This window comes from Apaloderma vittatum, unplaced genomic scaffold (genome assembly GCF_000703405.1).
Source record: "Apaloderma vittatum isolate BGI_N311 unplaced genomic scaffold, ASM70340v1 scaffold13432, whole genome shotgun sequence".
Lineage (NCBI taxonomy): Eukaryota > Metazoa > Chordata > Aves > Trogoniformes > Trogonidae > Apaloderma > Apaloderma vittatum.
This window is the reverse complement of record NW_009701994.1, coordinates 12,539-35,472: the sequence shown is the minus strand read 5'-3', so window position 1 is coordinate 35,472 and position 22,934 is coordinate 12,539. Positions and strand designations below refer to the sequence as shown.

General features: G+C 42.1%; 1 protein-coding gene across 1 annotated transcript in view; it reads left to right on the top strand.

Moving 5' to 3' along the window:
* TEAD1 (TEA domain family member 1 (SV40 transcriptional enhancer factor)) overlaps window positions 1-17,950 on the top strand; it is a 40,649-nt gene extending 22,699 nt beyond the window's left edge. Inside the window, exons 7-10 of the mRNA XM_009879370.1 lie at window positions 4,097-4,270; window positions 14,632-14,772; window positions 16,218-16,370; window positions 17,362-17,950. Of these exons, the coding sequence (XP_009877672.1) occupies window positions 4,097-4,270; window positions 14,632-14,772; window positions 16,218-16,370; window positions 17,362-17,475 (582 nt within the window). The 3' untranslated portion in view covers window positions 17,476-17,950. The remainder of the gene's footprint in view (window positions 1-4,096; window positions 4,271-14,631; window positions 14,773-16,217; window positions 16,371-17,361) is intronic.
* Window positions 17,951-22,934: the final 4,984 nt, after the last annotated feature.

Below are 22,934 nucleotides of genomic sequence, written 5' to 3'. Positions count from 1 at the left end.
CTGTCCCGTGGCTGTGTGGGGTCTGACCAGCCACCAGCTCACTGTCCCGCTGCAGGGCCGGGAGTGTTTGCCGCGGAGCTTACGTGGCCCCCACTGGCACAGCGATGACTCCCAGGCACATGGGTATGGTTTGGGGGTAAATCTGCACCCCTGGGTGCAGTGGGAAGGCACTTGCAGTCTGGGTGCTGTGCCCATGAGCAAGGTCGTCCCTGCAGAAGCAGCTGCCAAGGCCCCTCTGTTGGGCCACCTGCCTCCGCCTTGTTCCGCGTCTCTGTCACAGGGCCCAGGGAGATGCTCGCCCCCCAAGTGCAGCCCCTCGGCAGGCCCAGCTTGCCCGCTCCAGGAGCGAGAGAGGGTCGGTTTCACTGCCACCTGCATCTTGGCCGCAACTGTCTAATAAAACCCTTGGTCCTAGATGGGATTGTGAAGGCTTTGCATCAGCTCCACAGGTGTAACAATTTGCAGATCTGCATTTCATGGACTAGAAACGCTGTTGCTTTAGAATATAAGTACAAAATAGGTGAGGAGCTGTTACAAGTGTATGTGCTCGCTGATAAAACAGACGCAGGTGGTGTGTCTTTGTTCTGCAGCAGTTTAAATGCTTGCATCCCCTGCCATTGGCAATTTGTCTTGGTTCTTTTAAATTCCTAGGTGGATTATAATTTTTCTCTTGGTATTATTTGACAACAGTCATATTTCATGGCTTTACTGCATTCTTTGGATAGTTAGAATATTTTAAAGGAAAGGAGCTCAGTAAGAGGCAGCCATCTCCAGGGCATGTTGTGTAATGCAGACACTCAAGAGAGCTTAAAATGTTCTTTGTATTTTTATGTAGTTTTTATCCTCATAAAATAGAGGATTTTATCTATGATGGCTTGCAACATCTAAAGCACGTTATTACCCCCCATGTTGGATGCAAATCCTTTAAATGCTGTAGCATGAGTAAATTCCTCAGCACCTGATGTATTTTGATGACTCTAGAATACTCAATCTAGAGTAACAGTGAAGTCTCAACATAATTAGGATGTTTTTAAGCTTTTCAGACACTAATGGGCTCAACACTACAGGCATAAAATTTGGCTTCTTTGCTTTCGTCTATGCATAAATGACTCTCATGGAGTATATTTGTACAAAAACGATAAGGATCATTTCAGTATCTATTTACACTGCTCTGAATATTCTATTATCATATGTTAGTTTGTAGAAATATGCCATGTCTAATTAGGTTAATAATGGTTATACTTAGCATAGGAATTGCAGCAACATGAGGAGAAAATAATCACACATTGCAATACGAAAATAAACATTTCTGTCCTAAGAAAGTTGTCAGGTGATGTCATACCATCTGTCCTACTGTACCCGTGCAGAAATTTTGCTGCAGCAGCATCTGGGACTTTGGCAAGCTCCACAGACAACTGTGGTAGCTTTACAGCTGCCTTTAACTTTGCTTTTATGTTTAAACAGTATTAAGACTTCATGCTCTGTCTTCCTATAAATGTGCTTGCTTTTACTGGAGTCTGGGTACTGAGCAACCTGTATATCTTCCTGGTTTGCAGAATAAGGTACAGTGAGTGAGTTGTCTTGGGAATGTGCAGTTGCCAAACGGAAAAATACAGCTCTCCTTTCCTCTTTCACTCCACAGGTGTTTTTGGGCCTGGGAGAGGGACACGCTTTTGGGGAGGACACTTTCTGGGCACGGGAGAACCCTCAGTTGTGTCCCTATGAGAGTGTGGTTATATGTGCAGCCTGGAACAACTCCAGCAGAGAAGACTGAGAGGAAACAATCCCAAGATAAATAATAACCCGGTCACTAATGGCAGGGATGGTGTTTCAAGGCCTTACTCTGAACGAGGGAGAGCAAAGAGATACTTTGGGGCATCTCACATCCCCAGGGAGAACACAACTGCTGGGCACTCCAGGAAAGTTCGGACATGCTGAGGCAAAGGAAGTGTTTTGGTTTATTTTTAAGAGAAGGCTGAAGTGCTTACCTCTAGTGGGGAATTCTCATTACTCGACAACTGGAGATGTTTGCCTCATTGCAGATGGGCTTCCATTGACAGCCACGTCTGGGGACTCAACCTGTGCCCCGTGCTTCTGCACTTCACCCCGGTACCTTAGAAAAGCAACAGGAACGGGTTTCTGAACCTTCTCTCTTGCATTCCTGAGAGTTCCCAGCTATTCAGGGCACTGATACATTTTACTGAGATCTAAGGTTTGCAGTAGATGGAAGATACCTAAGAAATGTTCAGCATGACTTATTGCTAGCTGAATATGTAACAACAGTGTCAAAAGAACCAGAAGTTGGAGCCCTGGTGTTTTCTTACATTACTTTGCAATTTTTCTGATTTGTTTGTTTTGTCATGTTAACATGTCTGTTTAGTCCACTTTTGCCACTAGTAGATAGAAACAGCTTCTTCGAACCAGCTCTGCCCCTTTTGGGACCCACGTGCGCTAACTAAAGGCTGGGCAAGATTTCCACTTGCACGCGGAAGAAGCTGGGAATGCATTCTTTTGAAAGAGGGCTGCAAGGAAAATCTGTGGAACCAGTGCTCTCAGATTTGAACTTGCTTGTGCAAACACCTTAATAAAGTGTCACGCTTTACTTTTTCCTTCCACAAAATTAGAGGAGAAATAGAACCCTATAAAAAGCACAGACTATATCTCATTTTTGGGCCCATACACAAATGAGTGTTCTCTGATTCTAAATTCAGATTTCACTGTGTTAGATGATTTTTAAATAAATTTCTAATTAATTTCCTGAGTGCAATAATCTAGCCAGTCCATTTTCTTTTTCGCAGAGTTTTGTACATCTGCCCCAGCAGATGACTGCTTACACTGAAGGAAGGCTATGAATGGATGTCCAATTAATTTAGATTTGTCGTTTCAATTTGTTCATTTGGCAGGTATACTGTAAACAAAATAGCATAAATGAGGCCTGCTTTGGGGTTTTAAATATTTTATTTTTGCTTAGCGTTTGGGAATTGCCCCTTATATATAGCGTCTGTTCAATTTGACAGGATTTTCTAGTGTTCATTGACTGCATATCATCTTTCCTTTAATTGAGATAGCAAAATGTTTTGTGCTCCGCTTGATTAAAAACCCCAATATTTAATCCTGCCCCTCTCGAGCTCCTTTGCTCTGCTCGCATGACCCTGTGAACTTCTGATTCACTGATGGGGGATCTTTGGGGTTTATCCTTGTGCTTTCATTTCAGGTGCTGAGAGGTGCTCTTGGCTTGGAGAAATGACAGCCCCTAAAAGGCCTCATTGCCCTCCGTAAGGGGCTGCTGTGGGCTCCACTGGGCCAAGGATTTCCCCCAGGCAGGAAAGGGGTTGCTGAGGTGATTCCTGTGAATATAATGAGGTGCGATGGGTTGAAGTTAGGAAATAGGAAATTGGAGCTGAGTATGCTTTGCCGGAGATAGTCATCTATAGAGCTGGCTCCCCAGGGAAGTGGTAAAAGTTTGGTTCTTTAATAGTACGTGAGTTAAAATACTGGAGGGCATGCAATGACAACCGCTTCTATAGTGACAGCAACACAGATTAACTGGACTTCTCATTACTGTCGTTCTGGGGTTAACACAAAATCCCTTCCTTCTCTTTTAGTTAAGCAGTATTAGAATAGGTTTGGGGGTTTTTTAGTAGACAAACAGGAGATGTGTATGTGTGGGCTCTGTGGCATTAGCAGAGGCTCAGGCTCTGAGGACCTGGGACGATAAAAGGCATTATTTAAAGAGGCAGAAATAGGCTTTCCTTGTGAGCTTATTCATCGTATTATGCTCTGTGAAGGGCTCTTTATCACCGTGCTGCCACTGGGTCTTTCAGTGTAAATTACTCCCTTGAAGATGACCATGTTTTGTGGTTTGCAGTAGGGACACAGGTTTTTTGATGTCAACCTTGTTCGCAAGGGGCTGTGACACAATCACTAAAGTTGTTCATGGAAATCATACTGCAGAAAATCGTAGTCCCAGGAGTAATGTGCGAGTAATTTACTCCATCAAAGTGCGCTACCCTCCGCAGGAGCACATGCAGACCGATGCCATAATAAACCTCTGTTCTTTTTGTACAGCACTGATTGCCCTGTTTCTTTCTTGCAGTACAACAAACACCTCTTCGTACACATCGGACATGCTAACCATTCTTACAGCGACCCGTTGCTTGAATCGGTGGACATTCGTCAGATTTATGACAAATTTCCTGAAAAGAAAGGCGGTCTAAAGGAACTGTTTGGGAAGGGGCCCCAAAACGCTTTCTTCCTCGTAAAATTCTGGGTGAGTAAGACATGACGTGGAGAACCTCTGTTGTCTGTAAGGCCTGTGTTTAGTACTTGATACCCTCTGGGGTGCTTGCGGAAATTTCTTCTGTTGCCATTTAAAAGTGCAACCTGTGTTATCCTTCAGGTAGGACGCTGGCTCAGAGCCGCTCTTGTTGACAGCTCTACAAGACGTCTGTGTTGCAGACAACATGCAGGGGCCGGTGTGACATGGCGGGGCAGATGTGACCCGGGGAGGCAGGTGTGGCTGCAGGGGCTGGTGCTGGGCCCAGCTGCTGGCAGGAGCCCCATTCGCAGACGGGGACCTGCCATCTAGTGGTGCGAGAGGAAACGGGGAGCTGCGGGAACCAGATGGCTGCTCCTGTATTTCACGCGTTGAGCTCTGGCCAAATGCAAATATTGCCAAGTCTCAGCCCTGCAATCAGTCCACATGATGCAGATATGACCAAGGAGGATTTGAACGGAGTGTGGAGCAGGATGACTGAGGGAGTTCCAGGGTTTTTCTTAAGCTTTTCTTGGTTGCTGCAGCACATCTGCTTTTCCCTTTCCTTTTTATTAGTCGGCCACGGGACTCTTCTCTAAAAGTTCTATCTGGTCATATCAGCTGTGACCAAGAGTGAAATAAAGAGCTTAAATGCAAGGCTGAGATATTGTGTATTGATCTGGTTGTGATAAGTTTCATGGATACATCAGGTTTTTCTTATTGTATTTACAAAATCTCATGTTAGCAATGCTGAAGCTTCTTCCAACAGGATCATCAAATCTTCAGGCTGGACCTTATGCTTATACTAAAATTTTTTGCACTCCTTAATTTATTGGAGTATTTTTTGTGGTATAGTCCATTTCATAACAACAGTTATCATCTAAACATTTTTAATTTGTCTTTTAAAGCATCAGTGAAAGGGACGTAGTCAGGGTTTAATTACAGGGTGGACAGGTTGAGGCTGAAACCAGAAAAGTTTGATCTCCAATCACTGCTTATGATCAGATTTCCTGGTGTTTATTGCTTTCAGTTAAAGTTTATCTGTGTGACCTGAAATGCTCTCCACTTCGTACATACCCCAGACTTCATATCTTGCCAAGAGTTTCTGGGGCAACAGATTTGCGACTGGAAACTGGGAATGAGGGACAATCTCTTTTCTCAAATCTGGGTGTAGAAGGGATAAACCACTGAGCAGGAGCTGTGCTGGACTGCAGAAGATATGCATTGAGAAAATTGTGGGGCTTAAAACTGGTCATGGGACCTCTAGACCAAGCGTTTGAGGGGCTGCCTGAGCAAAGAGGCCAGGAACAGGAGGCAGCAGAGAATTGGGAGCTGAAACATAGCAGGCACACGGACTCTGGAAAAGGCAGATGAGAATGTAGCATCAAAAAGAGGGAGGCAGTGGGAAGAGGGAGCGTTTGGGATAACGAGACTGCGGGGGAAACACAGGGATGAAGGCACACAGTAGAAACGGATGTGTGAGAGTTGGGAACAGGGCAAGAGTAAGTGCACAAGAAATCCGGCCTTAGAAGAATAAAGCTTGGAGATTAAGCATCTGTGGCCACTAAATATATTTTCTTGTGAAAATGGGCTTGAACTTCAGGACCATCCTCTCACTAATCCTGTACTGGGCCACACTGAGTAACGAAGACAAAAGAAATATTATATCGATGTTCAGAGGGCAAGTGTGCAGGCAGGCAGCTGGAGACCATATCATGATGCAGTTCAACAGTCAGGATGTGCAGGCAACTTCAATTTGGCATTTCGTAACCTCACTGTGCCTTCCAACGTGATGGTCTTTTAATACAATTTTGTGTTGTGTTAACCTAGAGATCAAAAAAACTTACAGGGCTGACATCCTACATTAAAAATCTGGTGAGTATGCCTTCCTGAGCCATGACCTTAAAAGGGGCCAGTGAATTTTCTCTCTCATCAAGTAGTGAGGCAGAGGTGGGGTGCCATTTGCAGTGTTTGTGTATAGCAAGAGCCACAATGAATGCCCTTCTAGGAGTAAACTTCACATTAGTGCCCCTCATCTAGAAATATGTGTAGGAAAAACAGAAGATGGCTGTGTAGTCATAGGAATTAGATCTTAAACTGTCAGTTCACTGGCCTTACTTTCTCTCACCCCAAGAGGACATTTCTTCAGAAAAAGGATGCTGTTTCCATTTTTATAGGGAGTTTTGAGAAACTATTCTAAACAGTCGTATATTACCAGTGTAAAGGTGCTAAAGGCTGCTGACAATCTTTTGACCCTATTAGTAGTTTATTAATATGAAAATAGATTAATTTTTGTATTCTTGTCCTTTTCTTCTAAACTAAGTATCCACTTCTGAATCCATATGCACTGTCTCCTTATCCACCACCTCCTCCTACTCTGAGAGTTCGACTTCTCCCAGGTTCTGTTCATGTTGTAGTTATTGCTTACTCAGAGCATTCTCTCACCCTTTCTCATCCTTTCTGTTGTCTTCTCCCTTCATTATCATTTAACCATTGGTGGCTTGCTCAGTGCTGTAAGCTAGTGCAGCAGTGTCCAGTGCCAGTCCACGTTTTAGTAGAATTCAATTGCACTGTGAGTAAAAGAGGAACACAAATTTGCGCTAGGCAAATAACTGCAGGTGAGAAAGCACTGTATGGAGAATCAACAAAAGAAAACCAGGGAGTGTGAGTGAAAGAAGTGAAGGGAAACCAGGGAAGGAAAGGAGGTGGGTGTCACGGCATGTGGAAGCTTGAAAGCTGATGCCAGAAGGGGCGATGAGCCTATAAACAGATTTGAAGAGAAGTCAGTATGTCACTGGAGGCAACACAAAGGGTATTTTTGTTTAGACGTTAAATCTTGTGTGGAAAGGAAAGATGGGAAACAGGAAGAGCAGAGATCAGCACTCACATTGAGGATGACTAAGGCAGCAAGTGGCTCAGCTCTGGTATCTGCAAAGAGTGCTCCTCTTGCTTTGCCCATTTAGTTCTGTGTGTGGCTTCCCAGCGATATGATTTTCCCTGTTATAAAGGTAATGAGGTCTGATTACAAAAAAGTGGGAGGGAAAGGTATGTGATATTGCAAGAAGACGTTTGGCAATTGTGGAGTTGACTCTGCAAAGTACCACGGGTCTGGAGTGCACAGCAAAGTTGCTTTGCTTTGCTGAGGTTTATTGGTTCATGCAGATTGTATCTCCTGTGAAGTACAGCCTGATGCTGGGAATGGATGAGCTTCTGGCCTCAGTCCTGGTGACACATCTGGATGTCACCCTTTTGAGACTCTTCCTGCCTAACAGGGCAGGAGGTGCAAAAGGAAAATACTTCTCCTTTTACACCACAACCAACCTGACAGCCCTGCAGAGCCATTTCCTGGTCCTTGTCTTGCACCTTGACTGCAGTGACCCTTTTCTTCTGCTTATCCCAGGTAGTCACGGGAAACCAGAGTTCAGGGAAGCCACCACAGAGACATGCTTTTGCAGTAACAGACAGAAGGAGCTTTACTTGCTGTGGTGTGCACTCAGTACAATGAGTAAATAAGGAACAACGTACTAACGATACAGCAAAGGAAGTTTGTGTGACAGTGATATGAACCCAGAGATTACTGGGATATAAAGTGAAAACAAAAATAATTGTTCTTAAATAAATGTAGAAGTTATTTCCTAGACTAGTGATGAGGATTTCAGACAAGGCTCCTGAATATCTGCAGGTGAGACCTTGCCCTGGGTGCCCAGGTTGAGTGCACAATCCTATTTCTGTTACCTTAGTCACTAGCAAAATAAAATCAATCTATGTAGAACAATCAGGTGTGATTCGTACTGGCTAATCTTAATCTGCGTAAGTCAATGTACCTGTTGGTTAGTTTGTACTTAAGCTGTTTTTGTGGTTTGAGAAAAGCCCTGAAGTTTTCTGGTCTTTGAAGTTCTGATTAGCTTACGTAAAAGCTAAGCCAATACACGCTGCCTCTGTTGGTTTCTCTTATTGGTTGAAGTTCTACTCATATGGATTTCTAATGTGATCCCCACCAGTTAGTCATTACTATTCTTAAATTATCTAATACTAAATAACACACTTAAGCCTCCTGAAAGAATTCAAACTAAATGATAAGTTGTGCCTCCAGCCTTACCTCAGCCTTGCCTCAAACACCACGGCTGGCCTTGCCACCTGGCCCACAGCGCTGGCTGCCCAGGGTGCGCCCTGGCTCTCCTCTTGCTGCTGCAGGTGGCTGATGGCATGTCTGCCCCGCTCACGGCACCACCCCGGTCAGTCTGATATCTCAGACACATCTCCAACAAGCACCTTCTTGTTGAGTCTGCTGGTAGGATCACATCTCCGCTAGCACCAGCTAGGAAGGCACAACTCTCTCTCCCTTTAAGTCCCTGCCAGCTTTGCTGTGTGACCTGCCCTGTGGGGCGCTGGTTCATCTCACTGCTCACGCATCTCACTGCTCAGAGCGCCTGTAACATCCGTCTGCTGCAGCCTGGACTAGGTTCTCCTGGTTCAGCCCGGTATTTCTCTCTCGTGCTTTGCCTCACTCAGCTGCAGATTCCGAGGCAGGGATTCTCCTTTTGTGTGACTTTTCCCTGTGACCTGCAGTATGGTGGGGCTGGAATCCTTGCAACAACGTGGCCCTCGGGTTTTGTGTCTCTGACACCGCCACACGCCCTGTGCCAAGCCTGATCTCTGACTTCTGCAGCTACAGGAACAGATGTGGGAAGCAAATGTATGTGAAAGGAGGAGGGATGTTTTCTAACTACTGACACAGGAGAAAACCAGCTGATATAAATTAATATTGGGCTCTCGGGCTTTCTACTGATCTGACCCACTGGCTTAATTTTAGATGTCTGCAGTAGATTGAGCTATTCTTCACACTGAGGAAAGCTTAGTCAGAGCTCAGTGCAATTCTGAAATAAAGACCCAAACTCATCTGAAGATGCATGGATGATATTAATTGATGTTTAAAATGAATGCCTCTATTTGCAGGAATCTGCAATGCAAACTAGGAGTTTCAGAAAGTAATGCATATTATAATTAGGGCAAGCTTTTAAAGATGCTTTGAAGTCCTAAACATTTTTGAAATTCAAATGTGGGATGGAAATAAAGGAATCTACACAATAAAGGGGCATTAAATTATGTCCCCCAAAATTTCACTGTTTTATAGATGTAAATATATGCCATAATTAGTGGTAAGTAACATGAGGAGGATGGTTAAGTTTATTCCTATTCTTATTCAAAACAGCTGTGGCATGAAAAATAATGCTCCTTCTCTTTGTGATACACTGGAACAAACAATTTACCCATCATGTAATCAGTGTTCAGAAATGGCTTGTGCCTGTGGTCTCCTCCCACCCCCTCCTGAATTTATCCCCATGTGCCTCCAGCCGTCTTAAAAGGTGCAGAGATTCTTTGTGCCCTTCATTCACGCACACACAACTGTGGCTACCGCCCTTCTTTTCTCTTTCTATTTTTATATATAATTTATGTTGCACAATCTAGAATCTTGGATTTCTCTACACACACGCGCGTGCACACTCGCCAGCTTTGACTGGCAAATGATCTGCAACTCACAAATGGGATCCGTAATGTGAATGGGTCTATGGCCAGCATGCAAATGTATGCAAAACAAATTAGATATGGAAGAAAGCAGACATCCATTTTCTTTTCCCCGTCACAACCCTCTCGGTGCAGGGAGCTCACACGGTGCTTCTGGAGGACCCCTCCGCAAATTGATGCGAGAGCATTAGCGCTTGAGGCTGGATAATGAGTGGAAGGGGCTGAGCAGCTGGGAAGCCGGAGCAGCTTGGCCCGTCCATCACAAGCCCAACCATGTGGCAGACCTGGACGCAATTCCTGAGCGGCAGCGTAACGCGCGGCAAAACGTGCCAACGACCCAGATGCTCCCGCTGGAAAAAATTGCTTCACAATTTGGAATCTCTGCTCTTTGATCACTCTTTGGAGAGGAGGAGGGGAGGCGCAACGCAGTCATATGAGTACCACACCTCCCTGCAGTCAGCAGTTGTTAAAACCTATATGTTGTTAATAAATGACCTTATGTACTACATGTTAACTACCGAATGCCAGGGTAAATTGTTCTGGCCCTCCCCAAATCCCGCTGTTTTCCTTCTACTCAGCGGGAAGGATTTAGACTCTTCTCAGCAGTTTTTGCTGGAGTTGCTTTTTTGTTAGCCAAAGCTGCTATTATTATACAAACACAGAGCCTGAGAGCTTTTCTGAAGTGAACGTGAAGATTAATTTAATTTTACTCTTCATTTTGGTTGTAGACAGCTCTGTTTTGGTGCTTGCCCTGGCACACGGACAGAGGCTTCTCTGTGCAGCACCTCGAATGCTTGGTCCTCTTAATATGTAACATTTTCAGTGCTACCCATTGACAAGCTATGCTTTATTAATGAATTAATCATGCTCTTACACAACCACTGTAGCTAGGGTGCCAGAGAGCTGAGTGCCTCTCCCGCCTCCAAATGTAAATCAGCTAATGTAAATCTCACCTCTTGGAAATAAATCAGAATTAGAGTTTTATACTTTAAAGTGAAAAAAAAAAATTAATACTCCATTTGTGGTTCTAAGTTGTTGGGTTTTTTCCCCTAAATTGTATTGACCTTGTATTTTAGTCAATGAGTAAATGGATTCCTGTTCATCATGCATGATCATGCCATAGTATATGAAATGCCATAACATTTGAAATCATGCCAATATATTTGAAATCACTGATAACAAGGTTATTTATCTGATTATGCTGCAATGGTGCTCACCAACTCTTAACTCCTAGAGCAGCCGGTCAGAGCATAGTTTCATGAGGAGCTGTACAGAAGGGAAAGCTGGTTTACAGCCCAGGAAGACTGGACAGATCTGAGTCTGAAATGACGGAGACAGAAGTCCAAGGAAATAATAAGACAAAGCTGGTTGCAGCATGAGATGCTGCAAACACTGTGCTCCAGGAGCTTCTTGACTGTTGGCACATTTTTCACAGGGTTCATTGAAAAAGGAAATTATAAGGAGAGGGTTAATTGAGGTTAATAAGATAAATTCCTATATTTCAGTTTTGCTATTATTATATTTATCTAGTCTTGCCTCTTCTGTAATATAGGCAGTGAACCTTGCTAAGTAGTGCCTGCCTCTGGCCAATAAGCCTGCTTGAGCTAGATCATCCCTGTTAGTTCAGTATTTGGTTAAAAAAAGACCTCAAATAATGGTGATTCCCCCACATTTGAAAACTACACCAGCATTTCATTACCATCAGGGTAACCAGCCTCTGCCTTGTTGCTCATTTAGCTTTAGCTTTCTGTCTTTTAATGTCCTTTATGCAAGATTTAATCTATCAGATTTTCCCATGTAGCGACTTGTAGGCTATGACAAAGTCGTGGAAAAACTTCCCTTGGAAAAAGTAAGTAGATGGAGTTTCATTAGTCATTCACTACAAAGGATGTTTTCCAGACCTGAAATCATTCTTGTAACTTTTCTGAACACTTTCCAATTTTCCAACATTCTGGAACAAAAACTGGAATCAATACTGTAGTAAGGAGCCTGCTAACACCGAGTACTGGGGTAGCACATCACCTTCTTTCTGCTCGAAGCTTCATCTGCAACTCTCACAGTCACTGCCATGCCCATCTTCAGCACACACCTTTTGAGGGGAGGAAAAAACACACCCGGAATTTTAATTATGACCTGCTTTTGCCAGTCCAAGAAATACAATTTTGCTTTCAGGTGTTTAGATGAACCCCTCACTATGTAAGCCATAGCAACATAATTAGCAAGTCCTTCACCATAATTTCTTAATCAAAATTTTGTATTTTACTGGCATAAGTTTTGTATTTTACCAATACCTTCTTTTCTAAAGGTATTCAGCATGGAAGAAAGCTTTCAACACCTGGTTCAGAATACTTCCTTGCCAAGAGAATCCTCTCTTCACAGTGATACTACTTAGAGTTCATGCACTCGGCTCCTAGTGAAAAGATCTATTTTAGTATGTGGGCATGGACAAATTTGTTTCAGTATTAGATGAGGCTTTGGTGAAACCTTCATTCGAGAGTATTTGCTGTTGCCAACTCTCACGAATTGATGTTGGTGTTACACATTTTGGAGGTGTCTTAAAGCTTCAGCTCTCAGCAGTCTGTAATTAATTGAACACAAAAACTGTTAGTTAAAAGGAAAATTCTGTCTTCCCTTGAAAACGCCTTTATTGTGTGCTGGACTCAAAAACAAACTTGAAGAGCAAGTAAAGCAAATAAAGATAATTCACATCTGTAATTTATACATATACACTGGGAATTTTGCAATAATGTCGTGACTGCATAAAAGTAAATCGTGACATTTGATGATAATTTCAAGCATTCCTCATTCAAACATCAGGGCCCCAGCCTGTACTTTTTTGTGTACACAGGACTCCTGGTGATTTCAGCAAGAGTTGAAAGAGCTGTGGGAGTGATCAACAGGGTGCCAGATGGCCACATGTGTTACTTTTCCAGGTTTAATGTCACCATGTAAATACAACAATTAGATATTTATTTCTATGGGCTTCAAAAATCAGAAGGCAGATAAAAAGTGGTGGTTTTTTTCTAAACTCTATAAATGGTCATTACTGCAACTGGAAATGTTAGCACTGTAGTTATGATTTCTTAAATATTTTACCCATATCTGAAAGGAAAAAAAAAAGAAAATGTTTTGATAGAAAAGTTGTATTTGGGGTAGTTGCAGAAATAACCATTTTTTTTATGAGATTACTACTATTATAATAATTATTATTTACAACAATGCAGTTGTTTTATCAGGAATCCCCATTCCTCAGCAGTTCCGGTGGAGCGGCTGTTACATGGCTGATGGCTGCGGCAGTTTGTCGTGTTTAGATGTTTGCCATGTTTTGCTTGCAAGCCAGCTGTGATGGCAAATTGGTTATTTACTAATAGCTCAGAACAATTTCTTGCAGCTCACCAGGAACACAGTGCTTCAGATGTACATTAAATATTAACTGCTGACCTCATGCAAAACATGTGCAAGAAACAAGGTGTAATAGAGATAGGATTTCTTTCTGTTATGCAAAATACGTGACTATAGGGCTGTTTGTGTTGCTGTGCATAAACCTCAGGAGACTTCTCCGCTGATTAATTTACCAAAGGAGCCTAAAGTAATCTTAGACCTATGTCTTCTCTGTACCACAAACTAGCTCAGTATGTGCTATTATCAGCTTATTGCCTCAGAATGTTGTACCACAAATAAGGACCGTAGACACTAAGTAGAATTAATGAGTTGTTGCCTAGTTAAAAATTACATAGAAGTTACAAATGACCTGAACCATAGTGAAGGCAGGATTATAAAAGTTCCACACTAACAAGTAAGTAAACATACCTGTAAACTGTGTTTTTGGAAAGTCTTAAGATAGACATGAAGGTGTCTGTCAAAATTTTTGTGTTACATTTCTATATTAGCAATAAACCCGAGCAGAGCTATACTTCAAGTGAAGTAGCTACAAAAGTGCATTTCCCTGCTAAAATGCTTGTCATGAAGTTAAAACTTCAGGTGATTCTTAGAAGTTACACTGCAATAGCTGATGAGTTATTTCCATATAAAACGAAAACCCTGCCCACTCTCTGCTTGGGTACCAAAAATGTCAGCACAGCTACTGCCTGAATCAACAATCCAGCTGTGGATCTCCCTAGACTTTGCCTGTCTCCATATTAGTGGGTTTTTTTAAGTTGAGGGCTTTGGACAATGGATTCACGATGACAAAGAGCACTGTGGCAGAACAGCTGCTGCAGGCTGGGGGTGCGGGGATTCAGCCTGTGACCTGTGCTGCTGCTTTGTAGCCAAAGCAGCCCTGCTGTGCACAAGCCTTGGAGCTGGGTATAAATAATTAAAGGTAGCGCTGTTCCTCGCTTGATCCTGCAAGGCTCAATATCAGAGGCAGCAGAGGAATACTAAAAGAAACCAGCTACTTCCAGTAACGCTTTTGTCGGTGCGGTGGGAGAAAGTGAACTATGGCCCCTCAAGTGTGGGATGGCTCAGCTGAATTCGGGGCTGTGAGGCAGATTCACTCCAGAGGAGTTGGCTCTGGAGCCAGGCTCTTCGCAGGCGATCATTCGCTTTATTCTAGGGACTTCATCAGCTACCTGCTAGACAAGAACATCCCCTGTAGCCCAGAGAAATACTGGGTTGTCTTTTGTTGTTTGAAGTTTGAAGAAATTGCTGCTTCCCTGAGATTTTTACTGCAACAATTAAGCAGGTACTTAACTGACAGATTTTTTTTTCCACTGACACTGTTGTCACTAAAAAACTCTCTCCCTCTGCCTTATTTCTTGAAAATAATGGTGAGCTAATTACAGCTTATGCTACTGAAACTGTCAAATAAAACCCCCAAATCTTAAACAACTATTACTTTTTCCCAACAGGCTGACTTAAATTGCAACATTCAAGATGATACAGGAGCATTTTATGGAGTCACTAGTCAGTACGAGAGCTCGGAAAACATGACAATCACCTGTTCCACCAAAGTCTGCTCATTTGGAAAGCAAGTAGTAGAAAAAGTAGAGGTGGGTGTTGTGATGTGTGGGACGATTCTCTGGTTCTCTTTCACTTACTTAGGCATTTCTGTCTCTTGTGTTTACTTTGCTCTTAACTCGCTTTTCCTTCCTCTTATCCTTCCTGAAAGAGTATGTTCTTTCCCAGCAGTGTTTGGGTTCATTTTAAATCCCTGTGCGAATGGTGACACTAGTTACCTCTTGGTTTGGGGACCCTCCTCCACCCTGCCTGTGGCACCCTTTGGTGGGATCCTGCAGCTGCCATTGGTGCCGCCTCCTTCACCAGGCAGAAAAGACCTGAAGAAAAAATGCTTTTGCTCCCATTTCTAAGCACTTGACCAGCCACATAGCCTGTGGAACACTAACCCTACTACAACGATGAGCTACTCTCTAGCAGCTAGCATGTTAAAGCCATGAACGATGTGCTGTGGCTTGTCTATACCCATGCTTATTTTCTTTTATGCACAGAAAGGCATGCTTTCCCCAGTCACCAGCAGCTTTTGATACCAGGTTGTGTATTTTCTTAACGTGCAAGGGCCTTTATCTGTTACCTTCTCTTTTCTAAGCACACACCTGTATGGCGGGCTCAGGTAGCTCGTTGGTCTGTTGTCCCATGGTACTGCTGCTATTTCACTTGTACTAAGCCCCACACCTGTGACCTGCAGTACAGTCTGAGGGGGAAATTCCAGCCCAGAACTGCCAGGGTGAGCCCCTACAGGTGTCTTTCTCCCTGCTCCTGGCCTTCTACTAAAGATGTTTTCTGTGTATGGTGACCATAAAAAAAAACCAAAAACCCACCATGGTTTCCAGCATTTCCATTATTCCAAGCTGACAGAAAGACCAAAAACCCCACCCACTAGTCACTGACTACCTCATGTGAGCAATTGGCAGCTGGGCAGGAGGATTCCAAGTGTCACAGCCTTGCCCTCCTTCAGCCCCTTGTGAGCTCCTGCAATCTAAATCAATCCGGTTTTCTTCCAACTGTAGTCTTGCGTCTTCCTGTAATTCATAAATTGCTTATTAACTCATGCAATAATATAGCTGTGTTTATATGTGTATGCTTATGCATAAATATATAAGCTTATTTTTTGCCTTGTAGACAGTTGCCTCGAAACTACTGTAAAAATCATCTTACCACAAAGTTTTCTGCTTAATTCATTTTTACTTGACTTGGACTTACCTCTGTGTAATCCTCAACTGTTCAGGGTTTTGGTTTTTTTAATTCACAGGTTAGAGAACAAGTAGTGCTATTACAACTTTTAATAATTAAGAACCCTTGAGTTTTTAGCAAGGCACTGCGTAGCAGGCAGTTAGCAAGTGGGAGAGGAGTCTGAGAGGCACTTTCTTCAATCTACACAAAGAAAATAAATGGGTTGTTTGTGGGGTGGTTTGTCTTTTCTTTTGCTATTTCTGAATTATCTTATTCTAAATGCTATCTTTTTATTTTTTATTTACAGACTGAATATGCAAGGTTTGAGAATGGCCGATTTGTGTACAGAATAAATCGCTCTCCAATGTGTGAATATATGATCAACTTCATACACAAGCTGAAGCATTTACCAGAGAAATACATGATGAACAGCGTGTTGGAAAACTTCACAATTTTATTGGTACAGAGTCATGTTTTATTTTTCTATTTCCAGAAATGCCCTCAGGTTTTGTACGGCTTGCTTAACTTGTAATATTTAGAACCAGTTTCCGAATCCCTTAGTCATGTTGCTTACTAAACAAGTTAGCCCATTGACTTCAGAATTCAAGACTGTTAGTCTTGGAATTGTGCACTACAGACGCTGAGGATGAAAAGGCTAAGCTGGCTGAGAACATGAACAAACATCTTTGTTACTTTCAAAAAAAAATCTCAGCTTGCTTCTCTCTTTTGCATACAAGTCTCTAGCTGGTGTTTGCAGAGAGCCTGAGGCAGGAACTTTGAACCATCCCGCTCACCTTCTGTGTTCTTACTGAGCTGTCAGCTGTAATACTGCAAATGTCAGTGGTGCTGATTAGTTCTTGGGCCAGGAAAGCAGGCAGTAATGGGTACACCTGACAGGTGTGCTAAAGGATGAAGCACAGGCCACAGAGTGGCCTTTCAGCCAGTTCCCAACTTGCTGTCCCTGTGGCTTTGCAGTGGCACCTCAGCCAGGCCCTTAGTGCCCTGCGCTGCCGCTGCCAAAGGATCGGGGCAGGACACAGGGCTGGCGGCATGGGGAACAGATGGGGCTGCAAGCACAGAGCCACGTGCTCCCCGCTCAGCTGCCTTCAGTGACAAGAGCGTGCTGGCTTCCTGCTGCCGAAGCGGTGGGGCTCCAGTTGAGCCCAAGCATGAGCCAAGTCCCACACGATGGAGGCTCACGGTCAAGCAGCCAGGGCAGGCTGAGTCCCAGGGTGGGCTGAGTCCCCGTGCTCTCCGCTGGGACCAACAGAGCACAAGCGCATGAGCACGGGCACAGCAGTTGGCGTAACTGGCCAAAGAGTGTGTGAGAGGACACTCCTTTCAAACGGTCGCAGCCAAAGAGGGTGTAACTTAGGGCTGGCATTTCTGATCTGGCCCTGCTGTTTGCAAGTTTGTGACACACTGTCTGCCTCTTCTTTCCCCTCACACAGGTGGTAACAAACAGGGATACACAAGAAACCCTGCTCTGCATGGCTTGTGTATTCGAAGTGTCCAACAGCGAACATGGAGCACAGCATCATATCTACCGGCTTGTAAAGGACTGAGCAGTTATTTATATATACACTTCATTTCACTTCTTTATCAAAACACAGACTGTAAACCTCAACACTATGTGGCAGTGCCTCTGGCCCAACTTTCACCCACATTTTTCTAAATCCTGTTTTAGTGAAGTCATTTTTAATGTGTTCATATATAATTGTAGCTGTGAACTTCTGGTACAGTTGTAAAAATTATTTCTAAAACTAAGTGTTCTTCAAATTTGTAAACCACAGTTCTTTGGGAAGACTGTATTTAAGAACCTGACGCCTCTGTGGAGGTCTATTTTTAATTCTGATAGAAAAATACATACGACAGAGCATTTGCCATGGGGAAAAACTGACAACATTTATAAGAATTTATTTTGGGGTTTTTTCCAACATGAAATACTTGTTTTACAATGCAAGTGAAATTGAAATGAATCTTTAGCTATAACTGTAAATGAGTACGCAAAGTTAATAATCTTTATAGAATTATCTTTGTAACTAATTAGGGTGAAAGATATGGACGAATGTAATTCACTAAATTATTTTTTAAAATGAAACATTTTTCTGTTTGAAACCAAATGAAAAATATAGCCTTAAGAAATGCCTGATAGAAACAGACAGGTCCTAAAATTAGGCAAATTTTGTATTTTTTTCTCAATGCTAAAACTAATCTTCTAATCCATTAAACTTTCAAACAAGTGTTGCAGAGAAAGAAAACATCATCCCTTATCCCTAACATATCTAGTGTATTTTAAAAGAGTATAAAGTTGTATTGTACTAATATGAAAATTTGATTATTTAATGAAAAAGATGGCTCATTTTGCAATAAGTAGGTAAATACTGAAGATTTAGACTTGCATTATATGTAGTCTTGTGTGTGCAGTTATATTTTATATGGACAACTATGTTTTCTAATAAGTTGAGTGAAAACCTTGCAACTCTGAAATTAACAGATGAATGGAAACAACTGACATTGCGAGAGCATCAAGTAATTCATAAACTGAAAGCAAAACACTAACGTGTTTGAAAGAAGAATACATACACCTCTGAAAGGATCAACAGCTTTAATATCTGTGAGATGCTAGAAAATCACAACCAACGTCAGGCAAAGAAGATTGGAAAGAGGAGATTTTTTTTTTTTTCTCCTTTTCCTCTTTATCATGGTGCTCTTACACCTCTCCCAGTTCTCTCTCCAGTTCCAACTGGCACAGACCTTGCGTGAAACACACACACACACACACGTACCGCATGGGGTCTGCTGTCCTTTTGCATCCGGATGTGGTAGCATTCAGCCTTCTGATCTATTCAGGGAAGACTCCAGGAAGTGAAGTACAGCTGGAGATATTTTAATACTGTAAGGATTTGGACCGTGGATGTGGGTGTGAGTGATTGTCTGAGGTACGCACACACAAGAGACCTAGTCTCTTCCCTCCCAGCTGCAACAGAGCGCTGCCTGGTTTCTTTGTCGCTGCTGCGTGCCCAGCGCTGCCCCTCAGTTGCCCAAGCAGCAGTTGTTTCAGCAGGTGCTGGGCCAGCAGCAGGCTCTCACGTGAAACATTTGTCTGAAAGGCTGAGGGCTGCCCAGCCAAGCACAAGCCACCTTGAAGAGGTATCAGCAAATGGGAAGGTCTTTTGCAGCCCAGAAATCAAAAAAGATAACATCTAGCAGGTCCCTCCTCTCCGCCCTTTACCAGTATGCACCCAGGCACAATCTAGGGCTAGAACTGACTCCCAGGCACAGTGCTGTAGTCGCCAAAAAAAGCCAGTCTTACTCTTCTAACGTTCTACTCCTGCACAGTACTTTCTATTAGACGTGCGCACTGTTGAATTACCTAGACGAGAACCCAGCCTAGGCAAGGCAGCGGGTTGCTGTAGGTGTGGGGCAGGCTGTGTTCATAACGAACGCGGGTGAGGAGTCAGGCTGGAGGATGTTACAGACATCACCGAGGGGAAGGGTGACTGCTTCCATTCCTACGCCTGCCTCCAGCTCACCTCTGGCAGGCGGATGATTGCTGTGATGTCTAGCTGATACCTGCTTGTGGATATTAGGGCTGATGATCTTTCAGTTTATCTTCTATGAACTGAACAGAGAAATATGTCCATGGTAAGCTCTCTTTTAACACTCATTTTTTAACACTAACAATCACATCAGGAAAAGCACTGCATTGTAACAGCCTAACGGTAGCCCTTTATTCTAAGCACTTGGTGTTACAAGTCAAAAACTACTTTTTGTTTTATTTTGTTCTAAAGTTGTCTTTTATTTAGGGTTTGAATTGTGGTTTTGGTGATTTTATTTTGTTTTTTAATAACAAGCAAACTCTCTGAGGCATATAAAGTATGTAAGCCAATTTACAAAACCAGGTACAGGTGGTTTTTTTAATAGAATCTGGCACACTACATATGCCGTAACTATAGGGTATAAAAAGTCACAATGTTTATTGGTGTTCACATACGTAATATTAGGGAAACTACTTCCATCGTCTTTTCTTTACACTTCTGTAAATGATCCATACCCTGTATATGTTAATTCTTAAAAGCCTTAATCCTTCAACTGTTCAGTGTGGGGTGTGTAGTCCAACAGGCTGCCTGTAAACTGTGAGCTCTTTTGTAAGCTGGAAGTACTTATCTTGTTACTGTTACTTTTTTGTAGGAACCTTTTAATTGAGAGCTGCCAAAGCATTACAATATGCAGTGCCTTAGCATTATATTAGAAGTACCTTTAGCCTCTTAACATGAATTTTATATATTGTTTTTATTAATTGGTTCCATTTTTAAAAATATCTGTATTTTTTCCCACCGAAATGCTCTTTGACTGCTTGGTCTAAGCCAACCTCCTGCACAATTCAGTCCCATCACTACGTGGTTAAATGCCTACACCAAAAGGAAAGGTTACAGATTCTTAGTTCTCCCTGCAAAGTGAATTGTATGGATAAATGCTGCCTTTTTAAATTTCATGACCAAATAATTAATTGTGACTCTTCTGCACTCGAGCATGAAAGTGCCTTTGGTTTGAAATTCCAGCTTAGAAAAGTGCTGCCATAATAATGACAATTTGTAGAGAGACCAAAAATATTTAGTTATCACCGTAATGCCTTTGGTTTATTGGAATAAGTTGAATCTACAGGCCTCCATTCACAAAAGAGCACCATTTATAATCAAGTAATTTTGCTAATGATCAACCTACTAAAGAATAATCACTGTTTGCCATTTCTGACAGCATTGCAAACCAGCAACTGATTTGTCCGTGATATAAAAATGAAAATGATTCACATTTACATTCTCTTCCTCCAGTCGTGCATTTGCATAATCAGAGATCCACACACTGCAGAATTTCAGGCAGTGGACAAATGTGACTTTACTGTTCCCCTCTAATAATATTTTGGTATCTGTGAAGATTTTTCGTTCAGGCAGAAAATTTTGTTTACAAAGTTGTGCATGCTGAAAGTCAGATGCATAAACCAAGATGAAGATGGAGAACAGAGAAGAGCTAGGGTCAATGCAATTGTGTGGTTCTAAGCATGGAAATGTTGAGTGGGAGTGTTGTGGATGAAGGTGCTGCTAGAGAAACTCTGGGCAGCACGATTCAAAACACAGGGTTGTTTTGTTTCGGTTTTCTCCCAGATTATGCCTTGGGGAAAAAAAAAAGCTCCTCTTAATAATGTGTCTCTATTTGATACCTTCTGTGAACGGGGGCCATACTGTACTCTACAACTAAAATTGATGGGAAGAGGAGCAAGATTTTAAGAAAACGATGTTAGAAAGAACAAATATCAGCAAAACCAAAAGCTGTCAGAGGGATTATATAGTTGTGAATACAATTTTAACTTGATTTTTAAAGTATTTGATGAAAACTAAGATTAACTTTTTATATAGAGAAATATTGTGACACTGTGTGGTAAATATTGTGATAATTCAAGTTCCCTGTCTCTAAAATATTATTTTTGTTATTCCTTCAAGGTCTAAATCTCACTTACCTCTGTAAGACAGCTAATCCTGTTGAACTCGATGAGACTGAGGTAGGGCGAAGACACTTTTGCCCCACAAGGAGAGTATATATTTTCAGTTATTACCAAACGTTTCAGCTGTACTAGTCAATATTTGTGATAAACTACACTTCTGTCTCATAAAAACATTAAAATAAGCATCATGGTACCATTTGGGGCTGTTTAAAATTACTGCTAACAAATGTAGTTTTACTTACTTGAAATTCCACACCGATTTTCTTTAGGTACTGCACCACTATTTTGAAGGAAATTGCAGATACGATGCCTGTTTCTCACTTTTGCTTTCTACCACAGCTACAGCTCATTCAGTTTGGCAGTAGCTTCTTCCGTTAAACCCTCCACGGTATAGGCTATCTGAGATAATGAAGGGTGTACATTGATGTTGAATGTAAGTAACTGGCCAGTTCCAGGCAGATACAACATTTGACGTACCAGTCCATACCTATTTATTTTCCCACTGTGTGTTCCACTGGGGCGTACTTGCTTTCTGGAGCCGTTCCCCTTACAGTTTTCCCAGATCACTCACTCAGTCGTACTGAGAAGCCTTTTGTCGACCCTTTACTTGCCCCATACTGACACACGTACCCGGTCGCACAGCAGATGTGTATAACGGAGTCCGGTTTTGTACTTTTCTCAGGATGATCTTTTTTCCCCCTCTTATCTTTCATAATGAGTTGTTTAGCCCCCTAAAAAAAAAGATTGAGGCTGGATAAGTCAAAGTACAAGAAACATTTTGGACATCTTCACTTTTTAACTTTTCAGGTCATTCTTGTTGAGATCATGTAATTAGTTTTAGTGTGTAAATTAAAACTTAAATGCACTCAGTTGACTAAAAGGAGATGGATCCCTGTTACCTCCTTAAAGAATATGTGTTTTTGTTTTGTTTTCTTTTATGGGCCTCTGATTCAGGCTCATGACTGCAGACAAAAAATACAATATGTGCCTGAAAAAAAAGACAAAAGAATTTTATAACATTGAAAACCTGAATAGCCTTTAATTCTTCAGTACATTTTATGTAAAACAGGTTGGATTTTTGTTTTGTTTTGGGGTTTTTTTGCCATGTGCATTTGTTCACATTTGTAAATGACTTAATGGAATTCTCACTTTATGTTTATTTGTGTAATGTGTATAAAATGGGTTTGTGACTTAAGCATATTCATATATGGTCAGTGGTTACTTTAATATTGTACTGCTGCTGGTAACTTTTGATGTAGAACTTGCCTTTTGATGATAAAGTACCTCTAGGTTAGACAGTGAGGGAAGGCTCTTTGAAAAAAGTGAATGTTCTCCAATGTTTTCTTAACATATTTGCAGAAGCTTTCAAAAGGAGTTTCAGTCAAACCTCTTGGCAGTACAGTATTCTTGTATTTGTTATTGTCTGTGTGTAGGTACTGGTACCTTTTTTTTGTTTAAAATGTTTTAAGTGTTGGCTTTAAAGTGAATTTATCTTTAGTATGATAGTAATATGAAAATTAT